Source organism: Crotalus tigris, unplaced genomic scaffold (genome assembly GCF_016545835.1).
Source record: "Crotalus tigris isolate CLP2741 ecotype Arizona unplaced genomic scaffold, ASM1654583v1 scf7180000018436.2726382, whole genome shotgun sequence".
NCBI classification, from domain to species: domain Eukaryota; kingdom Metazoa; phylum Chordata; class Lepidosauria; order Squamata; family Viperidae; genus Crotalus; species Crotalus tigris.
This window is the reverse complement of record NW_024097002.1, coordinates 246550-270698: the sequence shown is the minus strand read 5'-3', so window position 1 is coordinate 270698 and position 24149 is coordinate 246550. Positions and strand designations below refer to the sequence as shown.

At 41.5% G+C, this 24149-nt stretch overlaps 1 protein-coding gene across 2 annotated transcripts in view; it reads left to right on the top strand.

The window, feature by feature from the left end:
• Positions 1 to 18807, top strand: part of AKT1 (AKT serine/threonine kinase 1) — a 136097-nt gene extending 117290 nt beyond the window's left edge. For both annotated transcript variants that reach the window (XM_039352517.1, XM_039352518.1), the window contains 4 exons: positions 8597 to 8811; positions 10193 to 10280; positions 15006 to 15108; positions 17023 to 18807. In XM_039352517.1, the coding sequence (XP_039208451.1) occupies positions 8597 to 8811; positions 10193 to 10280; positions 15006 to 15108; positions 17023 to 17102 (486 nt within the window). In that variant the 3' untranslated portion in view covers positions 17103 to 18807. The remainder of the gene's footprint in view (positions 1 to 8596; positions 8812 to 10192; positions 10281 to 15005; positions 15109 to 17022) is intronic.
• Positions 18808 to 24149: the final 5342 nt, after the last annotated feature.

Here is a 24149-nt window from a genome sequence, read left to right as displayed (position 1 = left end):
CATATACCTTGCCCCGCCATTTTCCTGAAAGGGATCAAGAAGCCATGGGACTCTCCCGCTTCCTTCCCATCAGTGAGTGGTACGGACAAAAAATTATACAGCACTGCCACAGACCTCAATGAGGCCTTAGAAATTCCTAAAGTAGATGAAGCCTGGACCCCCTTGGTCTCCCAGACAGCCATGGCTGGGGACCTAGTGGAGGCCCTTAAGGCAGATGACAAAAAGTGGGAACAAGCCTTTCGCAAAACCCACCAGACAGCGGCATGGGCCATCAAAGCAGCCACCTCGGCCTCCTTTTTTGTCTGGGCCACCCTCATCTCGTTGCAACAACTACAAGCCATAGTTCCTATGAATGACATACGAACATACCAGGACCTGGCTAAGATGGTAGCAGCCACGGAATACGCTGCAGACGCAACGCTCCAATCGGCCATTTTTTCATCCAGATCCATAGCATCCAACATAATTGCCAGGAGAATGCTATGGCTAAAACACTGGCAAGCTGACACCAAGGCTAAGTGGCGGCTAGCGACTGCCCCTTACTAAGCAATGGTCTGTTTGGGGACGCCTTGGACCCCTATCTTGTAGAGAACAAAGACAAGCGGAAGGTCATGGCATACTTGAACAAAAGGTCAGACAAACGTACCACACCTTACTTTCGTAGGCAGTCCTTTCGCCAACCGACAACCACGCCTATCAGTCAGGCACCCAAGCCATTCACTCCCAGGCAGAACAAACCGTACGGCCGCCCCTACGACAGACCGGGGTTCCAGCCCAGACAACAAAACCAGTCAAGACGACCCTTTCGTGGAACGGGTCGTCCATACCGGAAGACAAAATGACTCCTACATAGACCTACCCATTGGAGGAAGACTTGCTCACTTCTTCCACCAGTGGGAGCAGACCTCCACGGACAACTGGGTACTACAAATCATCCAGTCCGGGCTGTCCCTGGAGTTCCTGGTCACACCCCCAGACCGACTCATCAGCTGCTCGGTCTCCAGGAACCCCACCAAACGCAAACTCATGCAGGAGGCCATCCAACACCTGTTGGACATTCAAGCCATAGAACCGGTCCCAGCGGAATACAGAGGCAGAGGATTTTACTCCATCCTCTTCATGGTTCCAAAGACTTCAGGAGGATGGAGGGCAATCCTGGACCTCAAAAACCTCAACCGCTACATCACATACAAAAAATTCAAGATGCAATCCCTTCAGTCCATCCTGGGAAGCATCAGAGAAGGAGACTTCCTGGCGTCGATAGACCTCACGGAAGCCTACCTTCACATCCCCATCCACCCAAACCACCGTCGGTTCCTACGTTTCTGTTACGGGGGAAAACACTTCCAATACAGAGCTCTCCCCTTCGGTCTATCTTTGGCACCCAGGGTATTTACCAAGATACTAGCAGTGGTAGCCGCCAAACTGAGAAAAATCCCAATACGCGTCCAATGTTACCTAGACGACATACTAATCCAAGCAACATCCCTACAGACAGCTCAGGCGGACGTAAGGACCGTCATTCGCGTCCTCCAATTACACGGATTCTCAGTAAACTTTCAGAAGAGCCAGACAGTTCCCTCGTCCAGGCTGCTGCATCTGGGGGCCATGATAGACACAACCAACTGTATGGTCTATCTCTCCCAAGAGCGGGTGGCCGGCATCAGGGAACTGGCTCGCTGGGTTCACAGGCAGCGTTCAGTTCCGATACTAACACTTTCCCAATTATTGGGCAAGATGGTATCGGCCATAGTCATTGTACCCTGGGCCAGGCTCCACTTACGGGAACTATAGTGGTTTCTGCTCCCTTACCAACGGCAGAACACCAGCGCATCCAACCACCTAGTCAGGGTCACGCCACAAATCCGCAGGGCGCTACGCTGGTGGTGCTCTCGGGCCGTGACCAAGGGGTCACCCTTCAAGGAACCAGTCAGAGTTACCATCACTACAGACGCCAGTCTGTATGGTTGGGGAGCCCATCTGGACTCCCAGTTTGTACAGGGACGTTGGTCCGCCACGGATCTGAGAAACAACATCAACTGGCTAGAACTCAGGGCTATCCACCTAGCCTTGCAACAATTCAAAGACAGAATCAGAGGCCACCACGTTCTAGTCCTAACAGACAATGTAGCAGCCAAGGCGCACATCAATCGGCAGGGGGAGACCAGATCAAAAACCCTGATGACAGAGGCAAGACTCCTATTCAGCTGGGTAGAGCCCAATCTGAAGTCACTAAAAGCGGAACACATATTGGGGGTCAACAACCAGCAAGCAGACTTCCTAAGTCGCACCACAGTGGACCCTTCGGAGTGGGGGCTACACCCGAACTTGTTCCTAGACATCTCCCGCAGGTTCGGGTACCTGATCCTCGATCTGTTCGCATCGTCAGACAATGCCCAGCTCCCCAGATTTTACTCTCGTTACTTCAACCCGCGAGCAGAGGGGACGGATGTCCTGAGAACTCAGTGGCCTCAGGGTCTGCTTTATGCCTTTCCCCCACTCCCACTCATACCGGCGGTCATCCGCAAGCTGATTCACGAGCGGGCAGAAGTGATCCTAGTAGCACCATATTGGCCACAGAGGCCGTGGTTCGCCGACCTGATGAACCTGTCTCAGTTGCCCCCATGGAACATTCCCCCTCATCAAGTGTCCCTACACCAGGGAACCATCAGTCACCCGGAACCCCAATGGTTACAACTGATCGCCTGGTGCTTGAGCGCCGGATAATGGCACAGGAACTATTCTCTCCCGGGGCCATTACCATAATTCAAGCTTCACGCCGTCCGGCAACAAATCGCATTTACGACTCCACTTGGAAATTTTTTTGCCTTTGGTGCAGGGAACGGCAGTTTGACTTACACAAACTCTACATTCCTCAGATAGTTGATTACCTCTTGGAGGGACTAGACAGAGGCCTCGTCCCCGCAACCATCCGCAGGCAAGTGGCGGCCTTGTCCACCCTCCTCACCTGCACGGATTCGGTTCCCTTAGCTCACCACCCCAGGATCCGCGCCTTTATCAAGGGCGCCTATAACACCAGACCGCCAGTAGTTCACAGGTACCCGTCCTGGGAACTACCGCGAGTCCTTCACACGCTCATTCGGTCACCATTTGAACCATTGGTGACCGTTTCCTTGTGACACCTGTCGCTAAAGGTGGCGTTCCTGATTGCCATCACATCGGCCAGACGAATTTCGGAACTGGCCGCACTGTCAGTCAGAAACGACCTATGCATTTTCCACAAGGACAGGGTGGTCCTTAGGTTAGATCCTTCCTTCATACCGAAGGTGAATTCACTCTTTCACAGGACACAGGAAGTAATTCTCCCAAACTTCTGTCCAAATCCAACACATGACCGGGAGCGGCAGTGGCATACATTGGACGTCCGCAGAGCCTTGCGGCATTATATAAAGCGTACAGAACCCTTCCGCAAATCGGAGGCCCTATTTGTGTCCTTCCAAGCGGGCACCTTGGGGCGGAAAGTTTCCGCGGGCACCATTGGAAGGTGGATCCGAAGCTGTATCGCAGAAGCTTACAATGTATCATCCCTGCCGCCCCCAAGTCATCTCACGGCCCATTCCACCCGAAGCACTGCAACTTCGGCGGCATGGGCTACCCAGGCGTCAGTCGAGGAAGTTTGCAGGGCTGCGACATGGTCCTCGCCTTCCCCGTTTATACGACACTACAAGATAGACCACTTTGCATCGGCGGACGCCTCCTTTGGTAGGAGGGTCCTCCAGCAAGTTGTATCAGAGATCAATCTACCGGCCTCATCTGTTTCCCACCCCTTGAGACAGTGAGGCTTTGGTACGTCCCATTGGTGGATTATCCATCTCCTGTACTGGAGAAGGGGCGTTGGTCTTACCTGAACGCCTTTTCTCAGTACGGAGATGGATAATCCACACCCACCCCAATGCCAGCAGACCGCTAGTAGGGAGCTGAGAGCCAATACCTCGTCAATCATCAGCCAATTTGCCCTCATTAAGAATGGACTCCACAGGAAGTGGGGGCATGTCAAGTTTTGGCTACTTGGTCTCAAGAGCAGGCAGACAGAGAAAACCCATCGGTGGATTATCCATCTCCGTACTGAGAAAAGGCGTTCAGGTAAGACCAACGCCCCTTCTGCTCAATAGCAAGCAGATGTCATGGCCTAGGGGCTTGGCCCAGCTTTGGCTGATGTGCCAGTTGCAATATCTCAGTTCTTATCACACCTTGTTTGAACTGTAACATGCTCTACTTGGGGTTGTCTTTCAGAACCACTTAGAAGCTTCTGAACTAGTGGTCCAGAATACAGTGACCCATGAGCTCACTAACAACTGGTGTTGGGGGCACATTACACCTGCGCTGGTCACCAAGAAACTTCTGGGTGCAACTGAAAATGTTGGTTTTAACTATAAAGCCTTCAGTGGCTTGGCATCAGGTTCTTGACAGGACTGCATTCTCTAGTAAAATTGGCACTTCCATGACCTTTTCATGAGAAGGAGCTTATGGTTCCCACTCTTGAGAGCTGAAAGTCAGGAGGCTTTGCCCTTAGAAGAGCACAAGTCCCTTGGAACACCTTCCACTTGAAACTTGGCTTTCTTCCTACGTACCTTCTGCAACCAGCTTACCTTTAAATTGTTATATGTTTTATATATATTTATGTGAATTGCTGAGAGTCCTTAATTGGGTTATATTGCGATATAAATGTAATAATCACTTTGAAATGCACAAAAACAGATTTTGTTTTTCTTATAGCTGTATCTTTAGAGTTTCCTATAAAAAAGAATAATAGCCATTTACTTGCATCTGAGAAAATACAAATTTGGAGATTGGAATAAACGCAGAGAAAGCATTCTTTCTCTGATTATCTTGGGTTGCCTTAATGGGCATAGTTTGATATGCTTCAGTCTTATTCTGATTTGAAGTGTGTTACCTAGACGTGCAGATGAAAGCTAAATGGAAGCTATTGAGGATTCAGTTTGGCTTTTCTGAATTTGCGCTGCCCAAATCTTGTGAACTAGTAGAGAGAATTTGGTTTAGCTGTTAAGGTGCTGTGCTAGAAATCAGGAGACTGTGAGCTCTAATCCCACTTTAGGCATGAAAGCCATCTGAGTGACTTCAGATAGTCACGTTCTCTCAGTCCAATCTGCTTCACAGGGTTGTTGTGGAGAAAATAGAATATAGGAGTATTAGGTATGTTTGCCATTCAAGTTGAGTGAATGAATGAGAATATATAGGGTTCACAATTGCAGAAGGATCAAATGGTGAAAATGCCACATTAATGGCATTTAAAGAATTGGTCTTATCTAGTGTTTCTGTGCTTCAGTAATATTAAGATGTGTGGATTTCAACTCCTAGAATTGCTCAGGTAACATGCTCTGAAATCATGAAGTCCACACATCTTAAAGTTGCTGAAATGGAGAAACTCTGATCGAGTCTACTTTTAATCATTTCCAGGAGTCAGATTAGTCTTTTTTTAGACTCATAGATCATCACATTGCAAGAGTCAGAGGTGACTCAAAGATATAACAACAATAAAAATCATCACCTCCGTAGTAGTTGTCAGTATGTATTATGGCAATGAATTACATTAGCAAAAATAATTTTCTACTATGAGTTCAAACCTAGTGTTTGTGCTTTTCCTCTTTATGACTGATAACTCCAGAAATTATGTGGTGTATATATTAAGCAAACTGTATAGTCTAACGCAAATTATTTATGTAGTACATTTTTATCCCATCCTTCTTCCCAGGGAAACATGACATTGTACGTGACTTTTTTCTGTACTCATTTGGTCCTCACAGTAACCGTGCAGATAAAATTGAGATGGCTTCTAGGTTTCTCTTGGAGAAGTTGGTCTCTCCAGGACCAGTTCCATTTTCCTCCAGATCTTGTCTTCCAGATGTTTTGAAACATAGCCCCCACAACTGTCTATGCTGAGTAAGGGTGACAAGAATTACAGTCCAGCATATCTGAAAAAAACAGATTCAGAGAAAAGCTACTCTATTTCAATTCCATAGGTCCCTCTGACTTTGCATGATGGAGTTAATAATATGGCATGTTTACATAAATAATATGGCCTGTTTGCAGTTATCTGGATAATGTTGGGCACATGTTTGAATTTTCAAAGAATACTAAATAACTTGGGTTTGGGAACAATATCTCATTTGGGGGGGGGCATGTTCTACTTCTGTTAGCCTTTAGTCATCATGTCGGTGGGTTTGCTTTCAAACCAGCCAATGAGCATGTACAAGCAAATGTCCCACATCAATGAAGTCACTTAATCTTTTTAAAAAAGAGGAAAGTGAAGCTTGCCTTGTTGTCATCTGTTTGTAATTGGAACCTGGCCTCCGAACTTGTTTGTACAGTTGCTGCATAGTTGTTTTAGGGTCATGCTGGAATTTGGTACATAGAAGGCTGTGGCTGTACCACGTCAGCTTTGATGTGTTAGATGTATTGGTCACAAGGTGTTTACAGCTGTTGTGACTCCTCTTGTAAATTCCAACCATGCAGCTGTTCAGCATTGTTGGCTTCCAACTTGACCAGTCAGTTATTTTAAGTAAAATGACCTTTTTTTTATCCTATCCTTTTTTATTCCTCCAATTAAAAAACATGAAAGGGAATTAATATTCCTATTACCATATGTAGGGTTTTTTTTCCCTTTTGATTTGTGTTCCAAACACTGACAAGCTTAAAATAGCATCTTGATGTAGAGCATGCTTTTGCTTTGTAAATGTTAGGTTCTCAGTACTTATGAGAGCCTTCCGACATGTAAACTGATGATGTGTTCCAACCTAACTACTTGAATCCACTGCAAGGGAGCATTACTCAGAGAAGATCTGGCATTCAAGATTGAAGACATTTACCATCTTTATTTAAAAAAATACCACCAATACAATTTGAACAAATAAAAACATTAAAACCTACCTTCCACTTAGGAGGCTCAACAAAATAGTTCTGCGTGTTCAAATCTTCTTTACTTGGCAGACTCTGGGATGTACTAATCATGAAGCCAGTAAGAAGCTAAAAACATACAGTCGAGGATTGTATTTGGGGCTGCTCTTTGTCACTGAAATATTTGTTCCTCTAGATTTAGAAGCAGTACTACAGTATTAATGAGAATGTAGATACTTCTTCTATGTGTCTTCATAATGTCTTCTATAGAGCCAGTGCAGGAAGTTCATCTTTAATAAAACTGCATTTCCTTGCCATGGATCCCCATATCCATGTATAAGAGGGTTCCTTTCCCTCTGGCTACTGCTGCTGATCATTGAAATAAATTATGTAACTGTTTGCTTAGTGTTTGGGATGGTTTATTTTTATGCATATATGTCTTTGAGAGCTGTATGCAACGAAATTTCATTTTAATGTATGCCGATTAATGTACATTCAAATTGACAATTCAGTTATTATTCTATTCTATTCTACAAACTGTTCAGTGATTGCATTTAAAAAAAAAGCTGAGGAAGAACACCTCTTGTCTCAAAAATGATCCCAAGAATATTTGGGAGAAATGTGATTTTGGAAACACCTGTTAAATGGCCTTGTAAAAAGTATTGAGTCTTGTAAAAAATAAAATGGGAAGGAGCAGTAAGCAGCCAAAAAAGGTAATTACAGTGCTGTGTCTCCTGCATTAGCAAAATCCAGCCCTGATTTGAGTTCTGTCCAGGGAGACTAAATGTCCTTCTGGGGAAGAGTGCAACTGGTTGAGCAGGGGTCAGCTGGCATGCTGCACAATCCCACATGAGGAGCTTGACACCCTCCTCTCTCTTCCCAGATTGCTCATAGAGCCTGATGAGCTTGGCTCCTGGAATCCTAGCAGATGAAGCAGCTGTGTTGGGCTTCTACATATATGGGGCAGCTGCAGAGCCAGCTGTCGCTTGGTGTGAATCATACAGCAGGAGATGCTGTAAATAGACCTGTGTGTGGTAATCCAATACCTGACAGCCTTTGGTTTCTCACTGCAGGCCATCTTCTAGGTTCCAATATTTTTTTTCCCCCAAAGCAAAGTAGTAAGCAGTTAGCAGGCCCTAATACGCAGAGAAAAGAACAAACTTCCATGTTGTTTTATCCCTGCTCTTGATGCTTTCAGTTTCTTATATTTGAGATCTTCATTATGACCATGTTGTTTGAGTTGTACTGCTTATGTTGTAAAGTTTGAATGTGTCTGCAAGTTAGGCAGCAGCCAACAAACAGTTAGAAACTGATCAGAAGTTGCAGAACTCCCATTTGTATTATGCCTGGGCAACAAATTGTAGGAGATGAAGTTCAACATCTTTTCATGGGGGCGGGGGGGGGTATGTGTTATTTCCAATCCTTGAAATAACAAGCATGTTGCACAAGTCTTACAGCAGCCTCTCCCCAATTTGGTGCCTCCAAATTGCAATCCTTACAGAGGAAGGTAGGTAGCTTTCCAAGAGGCTGTGGCAGCTTAGACAATATAATTGTGTTAGCTAAGGACAATTTGAGATGTACTTCATCGTGCCTGAAGAAGGCCATTCAGTAGGATTTCCTTTGAAATTGTCACCTTGTTATAGGAAACAATTCCATCTTACTTTGTTTTGTGAAAAGCTTGCCACTGATCTACAACTCTTGACATTGTCTACGACTGCAGGTGCTGGAGGATAACGACTATGGCCGTGCAGTGGATTGGTGGGGCTTAGGAGTTGTCATGTATGAAATGATGTGTGGACGTCTTCCCTTCTATAATCAGGACCACGAGAAACTCTTTGAGCTCATCCTAATGGAAGAGATTAGGTTTCCACGTACGTTGTCACCCGAAGCAAAGTCTCTTCTGTCAGGTTTGCTGAAGAAGGATCCAAAGCAAAGGTGATGGTTTAATGCGTTTGACCGGAATGCTTCCCAGATTCTTGAATGACTAATCGGGTGTCTTCTGTATGTTTTGCATTATTCCATTCATTTGATTTTGATTTTGTAGTATATCCAAGTGTGTTATGTCTGTTCTTTGTTATCCTTTAGCTGTTTTATGTCCCCTGATAAAGTTTCAAACACATAGTCTCTACACACACACGCGCGCGCGCACACACACACACACACACACACACACACACACACACACACACGGAGCACTGGGTCATCTTTTGAGAGAAAGGTAGAACAGAATGAATATTAAATTTTAGGCTGACCATATTTATTTTTACCCCAATGTTAGATGGTCCCATGAACATCTAAGAAGAGCTTATAACTAGAAAAATAATTATAGTGGCAAACAAGCTTCAGGAATAATACTTAACATAAACAAAATGACCATAGATGGGGAAAAACGCAGCGGGAGCAGAAGTGACGTCTGACTTTCTTCCAGTTTCCCCATTGACTTTGCTTGTGGAAGCTGGTAGGCATGTCGGAAATCACAATCCCTGACTACAGGGATGGTGTAATTGCCACAACTTTATAATAAAACTGTCCTGAGTATCGTGAACATTTCAGTTTCATAGGAATAAGATTTCTACATATTCTTTAGCAGATTTTAGTTACTGTGATTCAAAAAGTATTCCAGTATAATGCAGCATTTGGGTTTACTTGAGAGTTTTAGTAGTATATCGATAGATACATACATATTTGAGAAACTCTGTTGTATGGATAGTGGGGAAATATAACCTCTTAGAGCAAATGAAGCTGCTTTTTGCCATAAAATCACATCTGTACTATGTGTTTCATTTCAAGTTCAGTGTTTGCCTTTATTTCAGTGCTATTTCTTAATTATGTTTGGGACATAGCTGCCTCCTAAAGAAACAATTACTGTGAATACTCTTCATTATCCCTAGAGAATAAACAGTAAAGGGTGTCTCAGGTCTCTCTCTCTCTCTCTTTGATATAGAACAAAATCTTCTGTATCTTGAAGAGTGATCATAGGCCACAGTGAGAGGGACAGCAAGGCAATGATGTGGGTAGAGTGGTTTTTCAAAAGACTGGTAGTCTGTGGGCAGCTGTTTGGGTTTTTTGGTCAAGTTTACATGGCTTTTTTGTGGTTTGCTTTAAATTTTAGTAGCATGTGTTCGACACTTCCAGGAAGCTCCTAAAAAGTAAAAAAAAAAAAAAAGTCTTGAGTTAGAACTTGCATTTCTTCATTATTTCTTAGCAAAGTTGTACTTTTATTCTGAATGAATATATACCATTAGAAACACTTCAGAGCAAATGAATTTAAAATAAATGCACTGTACTAATGTTGGTGATTTTTCTGTCCTAACAGATTAGGTGGTGGACCAGATGATGCAAAGGAGATTATGCAGCACAAATTTTTTGCTGGCATTGTTTGGCAAGATGTATATGAAAAAAAGGTATTTATAGTTTTTAAGATGAGATGTTTAGATTGTGTTTGAAATTCTGTGTTAGCTAGCATGCTGCAGTTTGAGAAGATAGGTACACTCTTATTCCTAATTTTCCCCCCACCATTTTTAAAAAATTCTCTTGCACATAAAACCTAAACTTTTCATTGCACCTTGAAATTTTATATATCCAAAGTGACATATACAGATTAGGTAATTTTAGATACGGTCCGAAGTGCAGATATGTAATTTGTACATCTGTATGTAGTGCAGATTGATTGATTATAAGTGGCCTTTATGCCACTTCAATTAAAAAAAAAGAATTTAAGCAGCTTACAGAACTGTATACAATAAACAATCACTTTCCTTCTTTCAACCCTTCTTCTCTTGCAGTCTTTTTTTTTTAATTTGCCTGAATACAGCTCAGTTTGTAAAAGGTTCCCATCAACAACCTGTCCCCCATTTTTGCAAATGTTCCATTGCAAGAGTTGTTCTGTCCAGGCTTCTCTCTTTCTGCACAATTAATATCATTCCTAGTGTAGCTCTCTGCTCCCCCTTAGTGGCACTGCACATAAATGATCCCAGCTACTGCATTGAACTGCACCAACATTTTGCTGATTGGGATGGATTTTTTGGCTCAGTACTCAAGGCTTTGATGCATGGTCCTTGAAACTGATTTTTTTCATTAATCTTTTATTGAATGTTGAGCTCAGCATGAACACTTCCAAGCATATTGTCATTTGGGTTAATTAAAAGAGTCTAATGCATTAAGATGAAAAAGATGTTTGTAGTTAAATTTACCAGTACTTGGCAACATGCTTCCACTTTTCTCCTTTTAAGTTCATAAACTTGCTCTGAGGTTCACTTTCTTTTCTCCTCTATTGCCTCCATTCTGGCAGTGGAACTTAAAAGAGGAAAGTGAAGAAGAGAAAGAGCTAGCCGTGCTGACTGATTAGCATGCATTTCAGTTAATGCTCCAAGACATCTTTGAAAAGTTCAGCCTTGTTTTGTGGTTTGAAAAATATTTATATATTCTAAACCTGTTCTCTTTGTATGTTGTGTTACAGTTTTCTTCTGACTCTAATTGTATTGGGGAAGGAGGATTGGCGTTCAAAGATCATGTAATTACATGCCAATTCTGTGCATTTTTAAATAGCAGAAGGACCTCCCATCTGAACTATATTTTCCCCCAAGTAGCTAAATGGCATCATTGATCACACTGCTACTAGGGCTATTTTCGGCTGTCATTTCCCCTCTATATTTGGACTTCCCTGCCAGCTTAAACCCCAAAATGCTAATTGCATTATGTATATAAAAGACACATTTTCCTCAGCAGACATTGTTTGCCTGCCTTGTGGTTAATATATTCTCTGTATTGGAATCAAGGTTTCAATGATCATATTTTCAGTTTGCTAATAACTTATTATGAATATAGAGTATGTTCTCCATGGGAGAACATATCCAACGTTTTTATAAATGCAAAAAGTATTGGAGTTGGTTCCAGACAAACAAAAAAAAACCCTGTAATTTGGGTGGCTGTGTGTAATTTTTCCTCTAGAATTCCTTTCTTTTAAACCTAAAACATTTTCTTCTGCTTAGAACTTTATGCAATTCTTGTGTAAAGATTGCCAGCATGGACCCATAATTGCAGGAGGTGCAATTTTTCTATAAGTTATTTTTTACTTTTGTCAATGTTGAATCTGGATGAAATTGTCAACTCTATACTATTAGTTTTTGCAATCATTTGTTTGCATCAGTTTATTCCCACATTACTTTTTTAAGTTGTTAAAAAATTAGTTTGTAAATGTTTTAAGTGATTTTTTATGTGCATTCCTTTATGTATGTGTGCATATGTGCATATGTTAGGTGCAACATATATTTTATACATTATTCTTGCTCACATATATTTCGCTATGCAATTCTCCCTGAAGTTTTTTTTCTTTTTTTAAAATGTGTTTATTTTGTGGTATCACAGAATCTAAAAAAATGTGAATACCCAAGGATTGCCTTTTGAGTTGCCTGTTATTTAGAGGAAATAAAGAAATGTATTGGGTATATTTGCAGTACAGTGTGAAAACTCAACACATCTCTCCCTGTTGCTATTTCTTTGTGCTACTTTGCAATCTTTGCACAATGTTTAAGCTGCTATTTTACCTACAAATGATCCCAGACTGGAATTCCTGATCTAAAATGGGTGCTAAGACTGGGGGCAGGGGAATGCTGGAAGATTGCTGTTTGAGTCGATCTGTCAGTGGTTTAGTTCAGCATAAATGCATTTCATATGAATCTTCTGAAAATTGGTTTTATGGGGTGAAACAAATCCACTGAAACATCAGAAGAAAAAAATATTTTCTTATTTTATAAAGCTAATAGTATTGTTACTTTATTGTGCTGCTGCCTCTAAATCCTGTATAACTTGGTCTTTAAAATGTCTGATTTTCTCTGCATGTTTTTTTTTAAATTAAGCTGTAGATATTTCTAGTATTCTAATCTACAACATGCTGTCAGCCATCCTTAAACTTATCTTATATTCTCAGTCACCCATTCAAAGACATTCAGGGCATCAAAGCAATTCTTTAAAAAGTGAATCAGCTGCCAAATGTACTAGTTTGTTAGGTTGAACTTGAATGAGCTAGCAATTCCCACATTGAGGTGGGGGAAACCCTATACCGGAGGATGGTTGATTTTAATTTGGGAATGAAAGGCTAAATTTGTTTATTTCCTTAGCCTTCTATTCTGCACCAGTGAAACTGGACTCTGAGCTTCTGTACCATTAAATGCTTGGGGGGGGGGAGAGACTACTTTGAAAAGCCTGGGCCTTTCCCCAATGCAGAATTAAAATGCTATTCACCAGTTCTTGAGTGTAACATTTGTTGTCCCTGCCACTAAACTACACTGTCATTGCAACTGCTGTGACTCACTGAAGAAGGATGCTGGCTTTGCTGTTCTATCTCTTATGTCCAGCTGGCAGGAATAAATCTGCCAGTCACAGCTCTGCAGAAGGCACGAAGCCAGTCTGGTTGCAGGACACATTCGTTGTAGGCTTTCTTCTTCAGCTTCTTCTCCTCTATCCCATCTTATTATAACGCAGGATGAGTGAAGGGTTTTTTAAAAAAAAATCAGCAGAGCCAAGTCACGGATGGTGCTGAGTCACTGGGATTTTGTTGCCCTCGCTTCCTTTCTTTTATCGGCGCCAGACACTAACTTGAGATCCCTGTATGCCATGTTTGGGAAGCAAGAAGGGCAGGGTAGAGTAGTTTAGTCTCTGCACTTTGACTGCTCTAGCCTGGTGCTAAACTGGTAAAGCCATAGAGTTAAAAGCTCTATTAAAGCCATAGAATTAAAAGCTCTATGACCACAATTGAGCCCAGAATTAATGTTGCTAAGTGCGAAATTTGTTAAGTGAGTTTTAGCCCATTTTGCGACCTTTCTTGCCACATTTCTTATGTGAATCACTGCAGTTGTTAAATTAGTAACACGGTTGTTACGTGAATCTGGCCTCCCCATTGACTTTGCTTGTCAGAAGGTCGCAAAAGGTGACACTGCAAGCATCATATATATGAACCAGTTGTCAAGTATGCAAACATAAATCACGTGACCCTGGGGATGCTGCAACAGTCATAAGTATGAAAAATGGTCATGTCACTTTTTCAATGCCGTTGTAACATTGAATGGTCACTAAATGAACCGTTGTAAGTCGAGGACTGCCTGTATTTATTTCTTCACAGAAGATCATTTGACACTGCTCTGTATATACTTACAACCACAACTGAGCCCAAAATTTCTGTTGTTAAATGGAACAATTGTTAAGTGAGTTTTGCCTCATTTTATGACCTTTCTCGCCACAGTTGTTAAGTTAGTGACATGGTTGTTAAATGAATCTGGCTTCCCCATTGACCTTGCTTGTGAGGAGGTCGCAAGAGGGGATCACGTGACTCTGGGAGACTGCAGCCGTCACAAATATGAGCATTTGAATTTTGCTGAGCATTTGAATTTTGATTACATGACCACAGGGATGCTGCAATGGTTGAGTGAAAAACAGTCATAAGTCAGTTTTTTCAGTGCTGATGTAACTTTGAACGGTCACTAAATGAACTTTGCTGGCTGAGGAATTCTGGGAGTTGAAGTCCACAAGTCTTAAAGTTGCCAAGATTGAGGACCCCTGTTCTAGAATAATCACAGCAAGGATTTTGCACTAATCGAATAGGTCCACGATGAACAAAAACTGTCAAGGCCATGAAATTTTAACACTGGTGGCAGGCAGAAAAGGAATCAGAGCCTAGGGAAGTCTAGGCACACCAACCTGTACTCTTCGAAGGGAGGCTGGGATATATTTCTGTTGAGGGAAAAATTTTAAAGGTGTGTTGAGATCAAAACCGACGATCAGCGCACAATCAGAGAAGTGGATTTTCATTTAATTAGTACTTCATTCTCGTTTATGAGAGGGTTATATTATTACTCTGTAACAATTTAACTAAAAGAAAATAGGCTCAATTGGCTCAAGCATTGGTGAGTTCATGCTGCAGTGTGGGATTAGGGATCTGGGTGGGCTTAAAATTGGAATAGAAGCATTCCCGTTCCTATCCTACATTTTAAAAAGAATATGAACATATTTTACTTCCAAAAGTTGGTTATTTGGCTGCCAAATTTCAGCAATGCAGTCCCAGCTACCTGGGGAGGGCTGCTGAGAGTTCCCTATTCTAATAGCTCAATTCCAGGTTTTATTTCTTTTTACAGCTGGTACCTCCATTTAAACCCCAGGTGACGTCTGAAACAGATACGCGCTATTTTGATGAAGAATTCACAGCACAGATGATCACTATCACCCCTCCTGATCAAGGTAATATTGCTTGAAAATGCTTTAGGTGGATAACAGGGCACATGGTTCAACTGAAAGCTTAATATGCTCTTGCCTGAAACTCTGGATAAGTGATGGCTCTGGGCAGGATGCTCCAGTGGTCTCGACATAAGTTGTGTTTGACTGTTTTTTTTCACAACCCACCAGTATTTTTAAAAATAAAGAGCTCTTTGTATCATGAATTCTGGTGTTAAGGTAAAAGTAACTAGATACCGTGTTTCCTCGAAAGTAAGACCTACCCCGAAAAGATGTCCTAGCTGGATTTTTGGGGGTGGGCCTAATATAAGCCCTACCCCAAAAATAAGCCGTAGTATTGGGGCGAGGTGCATGCCTAAAAATCAAGCTAGAGTGGGGGTAGGAGGTGGAGCTGTCCTATGCACCCTGCACCTGCTTACCTTACCGGTAGAACCACTACAAGCAGGCCTCCTACGCCTTGACACTTGTGCTACGTGGCTTGTCGCACTGTTGCCACTCCTTGAAGCAGGAAGCTGCATGGTGCTTTGGGCCGTTGCCGTTGGTCGCAGCAGGACGCCACATGGTGCTTCAGACCGTTGCCGCTGGCCACAGCAGGAGGCTGCACAGTGCTTTGGACCGTTTATAGAGATTGCATGGTGCTTCACACCAATGCCGCCGGCCATGGCAGGACACCTTGCAGCGCTTCGGGCCGCTGCCGTCAGTTGTGGAAGGATGCACAGCGCTTGGGCTGTTGCCACTGAAGCACCATGGGGCCTCCTGCAAATGGCCCGAAGCGCTACGCAGCATCCTGCCATGACCAGTGGCAATGGCCTAAAGCACCATGCGGCCTCCTGCAAATGGCCTGAAGTACCGCACGGCCTCCTGCCACAAACAGCAGCATTGGTGTGAAGCACCATGCAGCAGCCTGCTGTGACTGGCGACGCTGCACAATGCGCCACGTGGCATCCGGCTGCAAGTAGTGGCAAGTGGCTGCTGAAAAGTCAAGCAGTGTTGCAACAGGTGTCGTGGTGTGGAAGGCCTGGCTATGGTGGTCCTAAGGTAAGACATCCCCCCAAAATAAGAGTTAGTGCCTCTTTTTGAGGCAAAAAAAATATAAGACCAGGTCTTATTTTGGGGGAAACACGGTGGTAGCAGCAAGAACTACCAATCTACTACATCAAGGCAGAAGGTGGCATACAAGAAGACTTAAGTGCAGCAGCTGAGCTTGTATCAAGCAATACTTGATGTTTTTTCTTAAAAACAGATTTTAAACTGCCTTTTTTGACAACTCCTAAAATCCACTATCCCAAACATGCTTTTTTGAAAAGGAAAAAAAAAGACTTATCTAAGAAAGTCCACTTGCCTTTTGAAGAAGCATAGATGGCCACCACAAAATTATACATTGGCTCCTGGCTGGCCTGGGCCAGGGCCAAGGCAGAGGGGGCCATTACCTCACTGTTTCCAGGATGGCTTCGCGGGCCACATGAAACCACTTTGCGGGCTGCATTCGGCCCTCGGGTCTTGTGTTTGACATGTCTGAAGTAGTTGATTAAGTGCAAAACCCATAGCCAATCTCTACGATTATAATTGTTTGAAAAAAAATGCCTTTGAGTTATTTTTTATTTTATTTTATTTTCTGGTAAATAAATATTTTGTGAATAACCATACCACCATGACTGTAATTTTGTGATCAGGCAAGTCTCTCATGGTGCTTCATCTCTCTCTCTCTCTCTCTCTCTCTCTCTCCCTCCCCCCCTCTCTCCCCCTCCCTCTCTCCCTCTTTGTGTGTGTGTGTGTGTGTGTGTGTACACACCCAAGATCTGCTTTCAGAATTCCAAGTGTATCCTAGTTGAAAATGTCTGCCTCATTCTGCTTTAATGTACAGTGTACTTTCCATACCACAGCAGCTGTGCTTTAACCATACTTTCATTCTATTTCCAGATGACAGCATGGATTGTGTTGACAACGAACGGCGGCCACACTTCCCTCAGTTCTCTTACTCCGCCAGTGGAACAGCTTAATGTTTCACTTATCCATAACTTCAACCAATCAGACTGCATTTTGGGGACCTTTAATTTCAATGGACACTAGAGAACTCTCTACGATACATGAATTACAAACTATGTTTGTATTACGGTTTAGTTGAATTTGTAGGAAGCCTCACAGGCTATGTATTTAAAACAATCCTGATGAATTTTTGAGTCAGAATCTCTGCAATTTTGAGAAGGAATATAAGAAATCATTCTTAATGCATTATAAAAAAATTAAAAAAAAAACTTTTTCTTCTGGAGAGAAAAAAGAACAGTTTAGGTTTTTAAGAACATGCACCAAAAGTTTTTTTTTTCAAAAAGTCTAAAGCAAACGACCGTTTAAAAAAATAAACAAAAACACAACTATTTTTTATTTATTTCATACTGTTCATTATGTGTAAGTAGAAAAGCTGTACTCTGAACAATTAGATTTATTTAGGATGAGATGCAGACTTAGATAGTGCAATAATTAGAGCAGCAACACAAAAAACGAACAAACTGGGCCATTAAGGCCACAAGAAATCTGCTGGCAATTCTAGGAAGCCTTTTATAGGAATAGCATGTGGAACTTCAGAGAGAGTCAAGAAGAAAATGATGTTAGCACAACTGCTACTACATGTTGCATATCAAACAGAGCTAAATGATCTGTTTTTAAAATTACACAATGTCCTGCTGAAGACAGCACATTAGTTATACTACAATCTTGTCCCAGCATGTTTCTGGGAAGTTACACTTTAGAGAAACAAATCAGTTTCACCTATTTCAACTGAAAATGCTTTAAAGTTACAAAAATTGACCAGGAGAGAGGGCAGAATTTGTACACAATAAAAACAAACAAACCATGCACAATATTCTTAAGTGAAGAAACATCTGTCTTACTGAGCAAAATCTGGAGTCCTATTTTTGGCAGTGAAGCCATAGGCCCTGTCCATATACGTATTAACATCTTTTCCCAGCCTGATGCTTTCCAGAAGCAGGTCACGGCTCCAAATATCTCTGTGCAGCATGGGCTTTCAGCTGCCACAGAATTCTGCAGTGTGCAATCCTGATACATCTGGAGGGCATCAGATTGCAGCAGCAGGTTTTAAAGAGGCATTAACATGGCAAGATACTTCGCACGTCCCGTCCATCTGTTTTCCACTCTTCAATGTACATTTTTAAAGGTTATAGGGGGGAGGGAGGGCAAGCTGGATGGTGCCACAATGTATGGAAAAAAATTCCATCAGTGGTCGCAATGGCTATATGTAAAAAAAAATATTAAGGTGAAACTTTATACGATCAAGATTTTTTTCCCCTCTCATTTCTTTTTTTATCTTGTCACTTCATTTTGTATTTTCACAGCCACATCATTCTGGATTTACCAAACAAAATTGTCTTTTTGCTTTTTGACACGGGCCAGGATTTTAAGCTGACGTACTGTGAATGAGTTTATTCAATTGTGACTTTATGTTCTTTTAGACACGCTTGTGTTTCTATTTTCTTACCTGTTTTAAAAAAAAAAGACCTATATTGCAGCTCCTTAACTTTTTTTTTATTTGAAAGGGAATGTATTTAAAATACCCACAACTTTCCCTTTACACAAAATTCCATTGTTGTGTGCGTTGTACTTTTTTTTAACAACATTCAGTTCTAGTATTTTTACTTATATGAAAGTTTCCCTCAAAAGTACTTCAATAAAATGTGCTTTAACAAGTTAGTTTTGTCTTGGTTTTGGTAGAATATATAGGGGATTAAAAAAGCAAATTTGATGCAGACTTTTCTTATTATGCAATCTTCTCAATAGTGAATCAAGGCTGATCAATAGCTATGACTGCTTAGTGTTATTTGTTTAAAAAAAAAGGTGACCTATATTACTCATTAGCAGGGATTTCAGGTGGAAAGTAGGGGAGGGTTCCGTTTGTTGGGTAGTAAGTATAAGTTAGTTGTATATTCCTATGATCTTGACAAAATCAGCTTGATTTCATTGAAAATGTGTGAAGGTTATCTCTATATTTTCAGCTGCAAGAAGAGGAATTTGCAAAAATCATTTAGTGACAACTTCAGAAGCAAACTCCTGGCTTCATCCCTTGCTCGCACAGTTCTTTAAAACAGTAGGAAGTTCGACAATACTCTGCAAAAAGCATAAGCTTTAGACCTTCGATAGTCTAATAGTAATAGAATAGTAAACAACAAAAAAAGAGTCATCTTCAATTATCTGCTTCACATTCATTCCCAGTTGCTCATGTGTTTCAAAAGCGTGTAGCCTGGATAATTACTGGACTATAGATTCCATCCTTGACCAGTAATTTACTCCTGGTTTTGCATGAGTTTATTGATGTACTAATCAAATGTACATCCTGCTCAATCAGAAGATTCTCAGTGGCTGATAATAATGACTTTAAACATCCCAAAACAAAAGTTTGCAGTCCAGCATTTGTTGATGCCAACTGTAGATTGCCTTTGACATGCCTGCATGTGCTTTGTCAGATATACAGTAAGCAGACTCTTTAAATCTCAGATTCTGTTACAACTTGTGTACTGATTTGTCCAGTGAAGCTAATATACTGTTTCTGGGCCCACCTTCTCTCCCACCTGCTATTTTACCTCTGGTACCACAAGCTTGAAATTTTATCTCCTCTTTATTAAAATGTTAACTTTCATAACAGACACACACAAACACACACACACACCACCAATAGGACAAGTGGTAAAATTGTGCAAAGAATCTTCTTAACCAAGACATTTCTTAAATAAACACTGCTTAATTGATGTTAAAGAGCTAAGAAAGAGGGCAGGGTATATTTCCATAGGACTGAGCTACAAAGTCCTGATTTTGCTCTTGAAAACTCTGTCCTAGGGAGCTCACCTCCAAATAACAACTTGAAATGTCCCCAAGGAGGGGTTTGCATTCAGGGGGGAAAATGGTTTTATCACCAGGCTGACTTCTAAGTTGGAGCTCTGTAGGGCAAAGTATTAGTTGATGGATCGTCTAGCAGCCAACCTTGGAATCTTGATGCAATAGTTAATAATAAAGTTGGAAGGGTCCTTGGAGGTCATCGAGTCCAACCCCCTGCTCAGGCAGGAACCCTACACCATTTCAGACAAATGGCTGTCCAGTCTTTTCTTAAAAACTTCCAGTGTTGGAGCATTCACCACTTCTGGAGGCAGGTTGTTCCATTGGTTAATTGTTCTAACCGTCAGGAAGTTTCTCTTTAGTTCTAGGTTGCTTCTCTCCTTGATCAGTTTCCATCCATTGCTTCTTGTCCTGCCTTCAGGTGCCTTGGAGAATAGCTTGACTCCCTCTTCTTTGTGAGCTCCTGAGATATTGGAACACTGCTATCATGTCCCCAGTCATCCTTCTCTTCGTTAAACTAGACCAGTGGTAGTCAACCTGGTCCCTACCGCCCACTAGTGGGTGTTCCAGCTTTCATGGTGGGTGGTAGGGGTTCAATCCGAGCCATTTAAATTTTTGGATCCATCGAGCCCTCCGATCGGCTCACAGAGCTTTCCAGCAGGTGTGGGGTGTTAGCCTCAGCTGGGCGACCCCCTGCGGAGCTCTCGGAAGCCGGATAGTCCCGCTAAAGCATGCCGTTTTCGCGTGGCTTCCGTCGACTTCCACGACAATCCGGATCGCAGCAGAGGCTGCACAACAAGATAAAACCGCAAGTGTCTCGTTTTCGGCTCTGGAGGGTGGAAATTAAAGACACAACGAACAACAAGCTTCCCTCAGGGCCCCTCAAGGCCGCTAATTTTCAGAGCCGCACAGAGCCCTCAGTCATAGAAGTTTCAGGCATCTCTGACAAGAACGAGGCTCTCTCTTCATCCTGCTGTGACAGGTACGGATCGGGGGCAAACCAGACTCCACTGGGCATTCCCTCATGACCAAGGTAGAGGCCATAAAGGCCTTCTATCCATTCCTGCTTGCCCAGTTAGATTTGTGAGAGTGAGCACGTGCCTACAGCTTCAAACAAAATATTGTGAAAAATTTCAAAATCGTTCAACAATCGTTGCATCATTTAAGAAACAACATGCAGCAAACGAAGATGGATTAATTGCGCTTATCGCATTTCATAATTGCAAAAAGTGGTAAAAGCTATATTATTGGAGAAACTGTAATAATACCCTCTATAAAAGAATTTATTTCAACAGTAATGCATTAGGATATACCTGAAAATTTAAAAATGTTGCCCCTAAGCGATAGCACAGTAAAGCAACGAATTGATGAAATGGCAGTTAATGTTGAAAAAAAACTGATAAGTATTCTTCAAAACTCTTCATTTTCCATTCAATTGGACGAGTCTACCATACCACTGCAGATAATAATGCTTTATTGATGGCATATGTGCATTATTTTGATGAAAACAATACATTACGAGAAGAAATGCTATTCGCAATAAATCTCATTACAGATACAAGAGGATTATCTATATTTAATACTGTGAAATCATACTTTACAAAAAATAATATTCCTTTGAATAATATTGTTGCATGCGCTACTGATGGAGCACCATCAATAGTAGGTTGCTATCATGGATTTGTTGCTTATTTGAAGGAAGAAGTGCCAAAAGTTTTATGTATTCATTGTGTGGTGCACAGACAACATCTTGTAGGAAAACATCTAAGTACAACTCTCCATTCATCATTAACTATAATAAATCGAGCCATAAACAAAATCAAATCCAAACCAAAAAATGATAGAATGTTTTGACAGCTTTTCCAAGACAATAATCAAGTTTTTATTACGTTACTTTTGCACACAGAAGTTTGGTGGCTGTCAAAGGGTACATCTTTGGCTCGTTTTGTAGCATTATATGATAGTGTCATACAATTTTTTGAAAGTAATAATGAGACCAATCTGTGTCAACAGTTAAAAACAGTAAAGAATGATGCCTTTTATTTGGCAGATATTTTCAAGAGATTTCATGATACAATTTGCAGCTTCAAAGAGCTAATAAAACTCTTATAGGTTGCCAAAGTATTGTGTCATTATTTATTGACAAACTCGAACTATTTCGTTATAATCTATTGAAGAGACAATTTCATTAGTTTCCTAAATTATAATCTATAAAAGATGATATAACTCCAGAGGATATTGACAGATTCAGTAGCCATCTCAACAAACTTAAACTGGACATGGAAAAACGATTTGAAGATATTTTGAAATTGAAGGTGTATGACTGAATGAAAAATCCTTTTACCACAAATATTGAAGAGGCTGATACAACTTGCCAAGAAGAACTGTTAGAAATTAGATATGATGAAGAAAGTAAACATACATTTGATAGTGGTGGATATGAAAACCTATGGCAAAGTAAAAAAATGCCTGTCTTATATCCAAATATGTGGAAAATGATATTCAGTTTATTGATACCTTTCCTTACCTCATATCTTGTGGAATCAGGCTTTAGTGCTGTTAATCATATTATGGCCAAAGAAAGAAACCGTCTGAATATTTTCGAAAGAGGAGACCTTCGTTTGTTCCTTACAAAAATTGAGCCAGATATCCAGTATTTAGTTTTGCAGCATCAGCCTCAGGGATCTCATTAATAATTTAATTAATTAAATGTAATTTCATCAGACTTCCCGCTTCTATGTATACAAAGTATAAATAAAAAGATAGATTTAACTACAGTAAGTTGTTTTATAAAGATTTATTCTGCCAAACGTAGCGAAAGTCCAACATAAAGTATTTGGTAAGTAATTATTATTATATGCTTTAACTTGCTATAATTCTGCTTTATAAATTTTATAAAGTAAAGTTATTTCCCTACTTTATAAATCACCATTACTGTGGAAACGGTGGGTGGTTAGAAAATTTTACTACTGATACAAAAGTGGGCGGTTGGTATAAAAAGGTTGACTACCCCTGAACTAGACATACCCAATTCCAACAGCCTTTCCTTATATGCTTTAGCCTCCAATCCCCTAATCATCTTTGTTGCTCTTTTCTGTATTCTTTCTAGTCTCATCATCATTTTTACATCGTGGTGACCAAAACTGGATGTAGTATTCCAAGTGTGGCCTTACCAAGGCATTGTAAAGTGGTATTAATACTTCACGTGATCTTGATTCTATCCCTATTAATGCAGCCCAGCACTGTGTTGGCTTTTTTGGCAGCTGCAGCACACTGCTGGCTCATATTTAAGTGATTGTCTACTAGGACTCCGAGGTCGCTCTCACAGTTACTACTATTGAGCAAAGTACCCCCAATACTATATCTGTCCATTTGGTTTTTCTTGCCTAAATGTAGAACTTTACTTTTTTCACCATTGAATTTCATTTTGTTAGATAGTGCCCAGTGTTCGAGTCTGTCCAGGTCCTCCTGTATCCTAAACCTGTCTTCTGGAGTGTTGGCTATTCCTGTCAGCTTGGTGTCATCTGCAAATTTGATGAGTTGCCCATCTATCCCCTCATCCAAATCATTGATGAAGACGTTGAAGAGCACTGGGCCTAGAACAGAGCCCTGGGGTACCCCACTACACACTTCCCTCCATGTAGATGCAGTTCCATTGAGGACCACACGCTGAATACGGCCGGTCAGCCAGCTACGAATCCATCTGGTGGTGATGCTGTCTAACCCACATTTTTCTATCTTATCGAGTAGTAGGTTGTGATCTATTTTATCAAATGCCTTACTGAAGTCCAAGTACATTATATCCACAGCATTCCTCTGGTCCACTAATTTTGTCACTTGGTAAAAGAATGCAATAAGATTTGTCTGGCATGATCTGTTTTTGACAAACCCATGTTGGCTTTTAGTAATGACTTTGTTTGCCTCTAGGTGTTCGCTGATTCATTGTTTATCTTTTCCAGAATCTTGTGCACAAAGTAGCTTAAGTTTTACATTTTTCCAGGGCTGAGCGTTGTGAGAAAAACGTTTGGGGGAAGAAAAAAAACCCCCGCTAAATTAAGCTTCCAGGTGTTTCTCAGTATAAAAGATCAGAAGAAAGAGTGAAGAGGCACCTCAAGGCTAAGTGTTTCCAGTGGGTCCTGTCACGATGTGGAGCCTTCAGAACTGCTGGATGCTGATGCCAGTTCTATCTGTTGTGCTGCATTAAC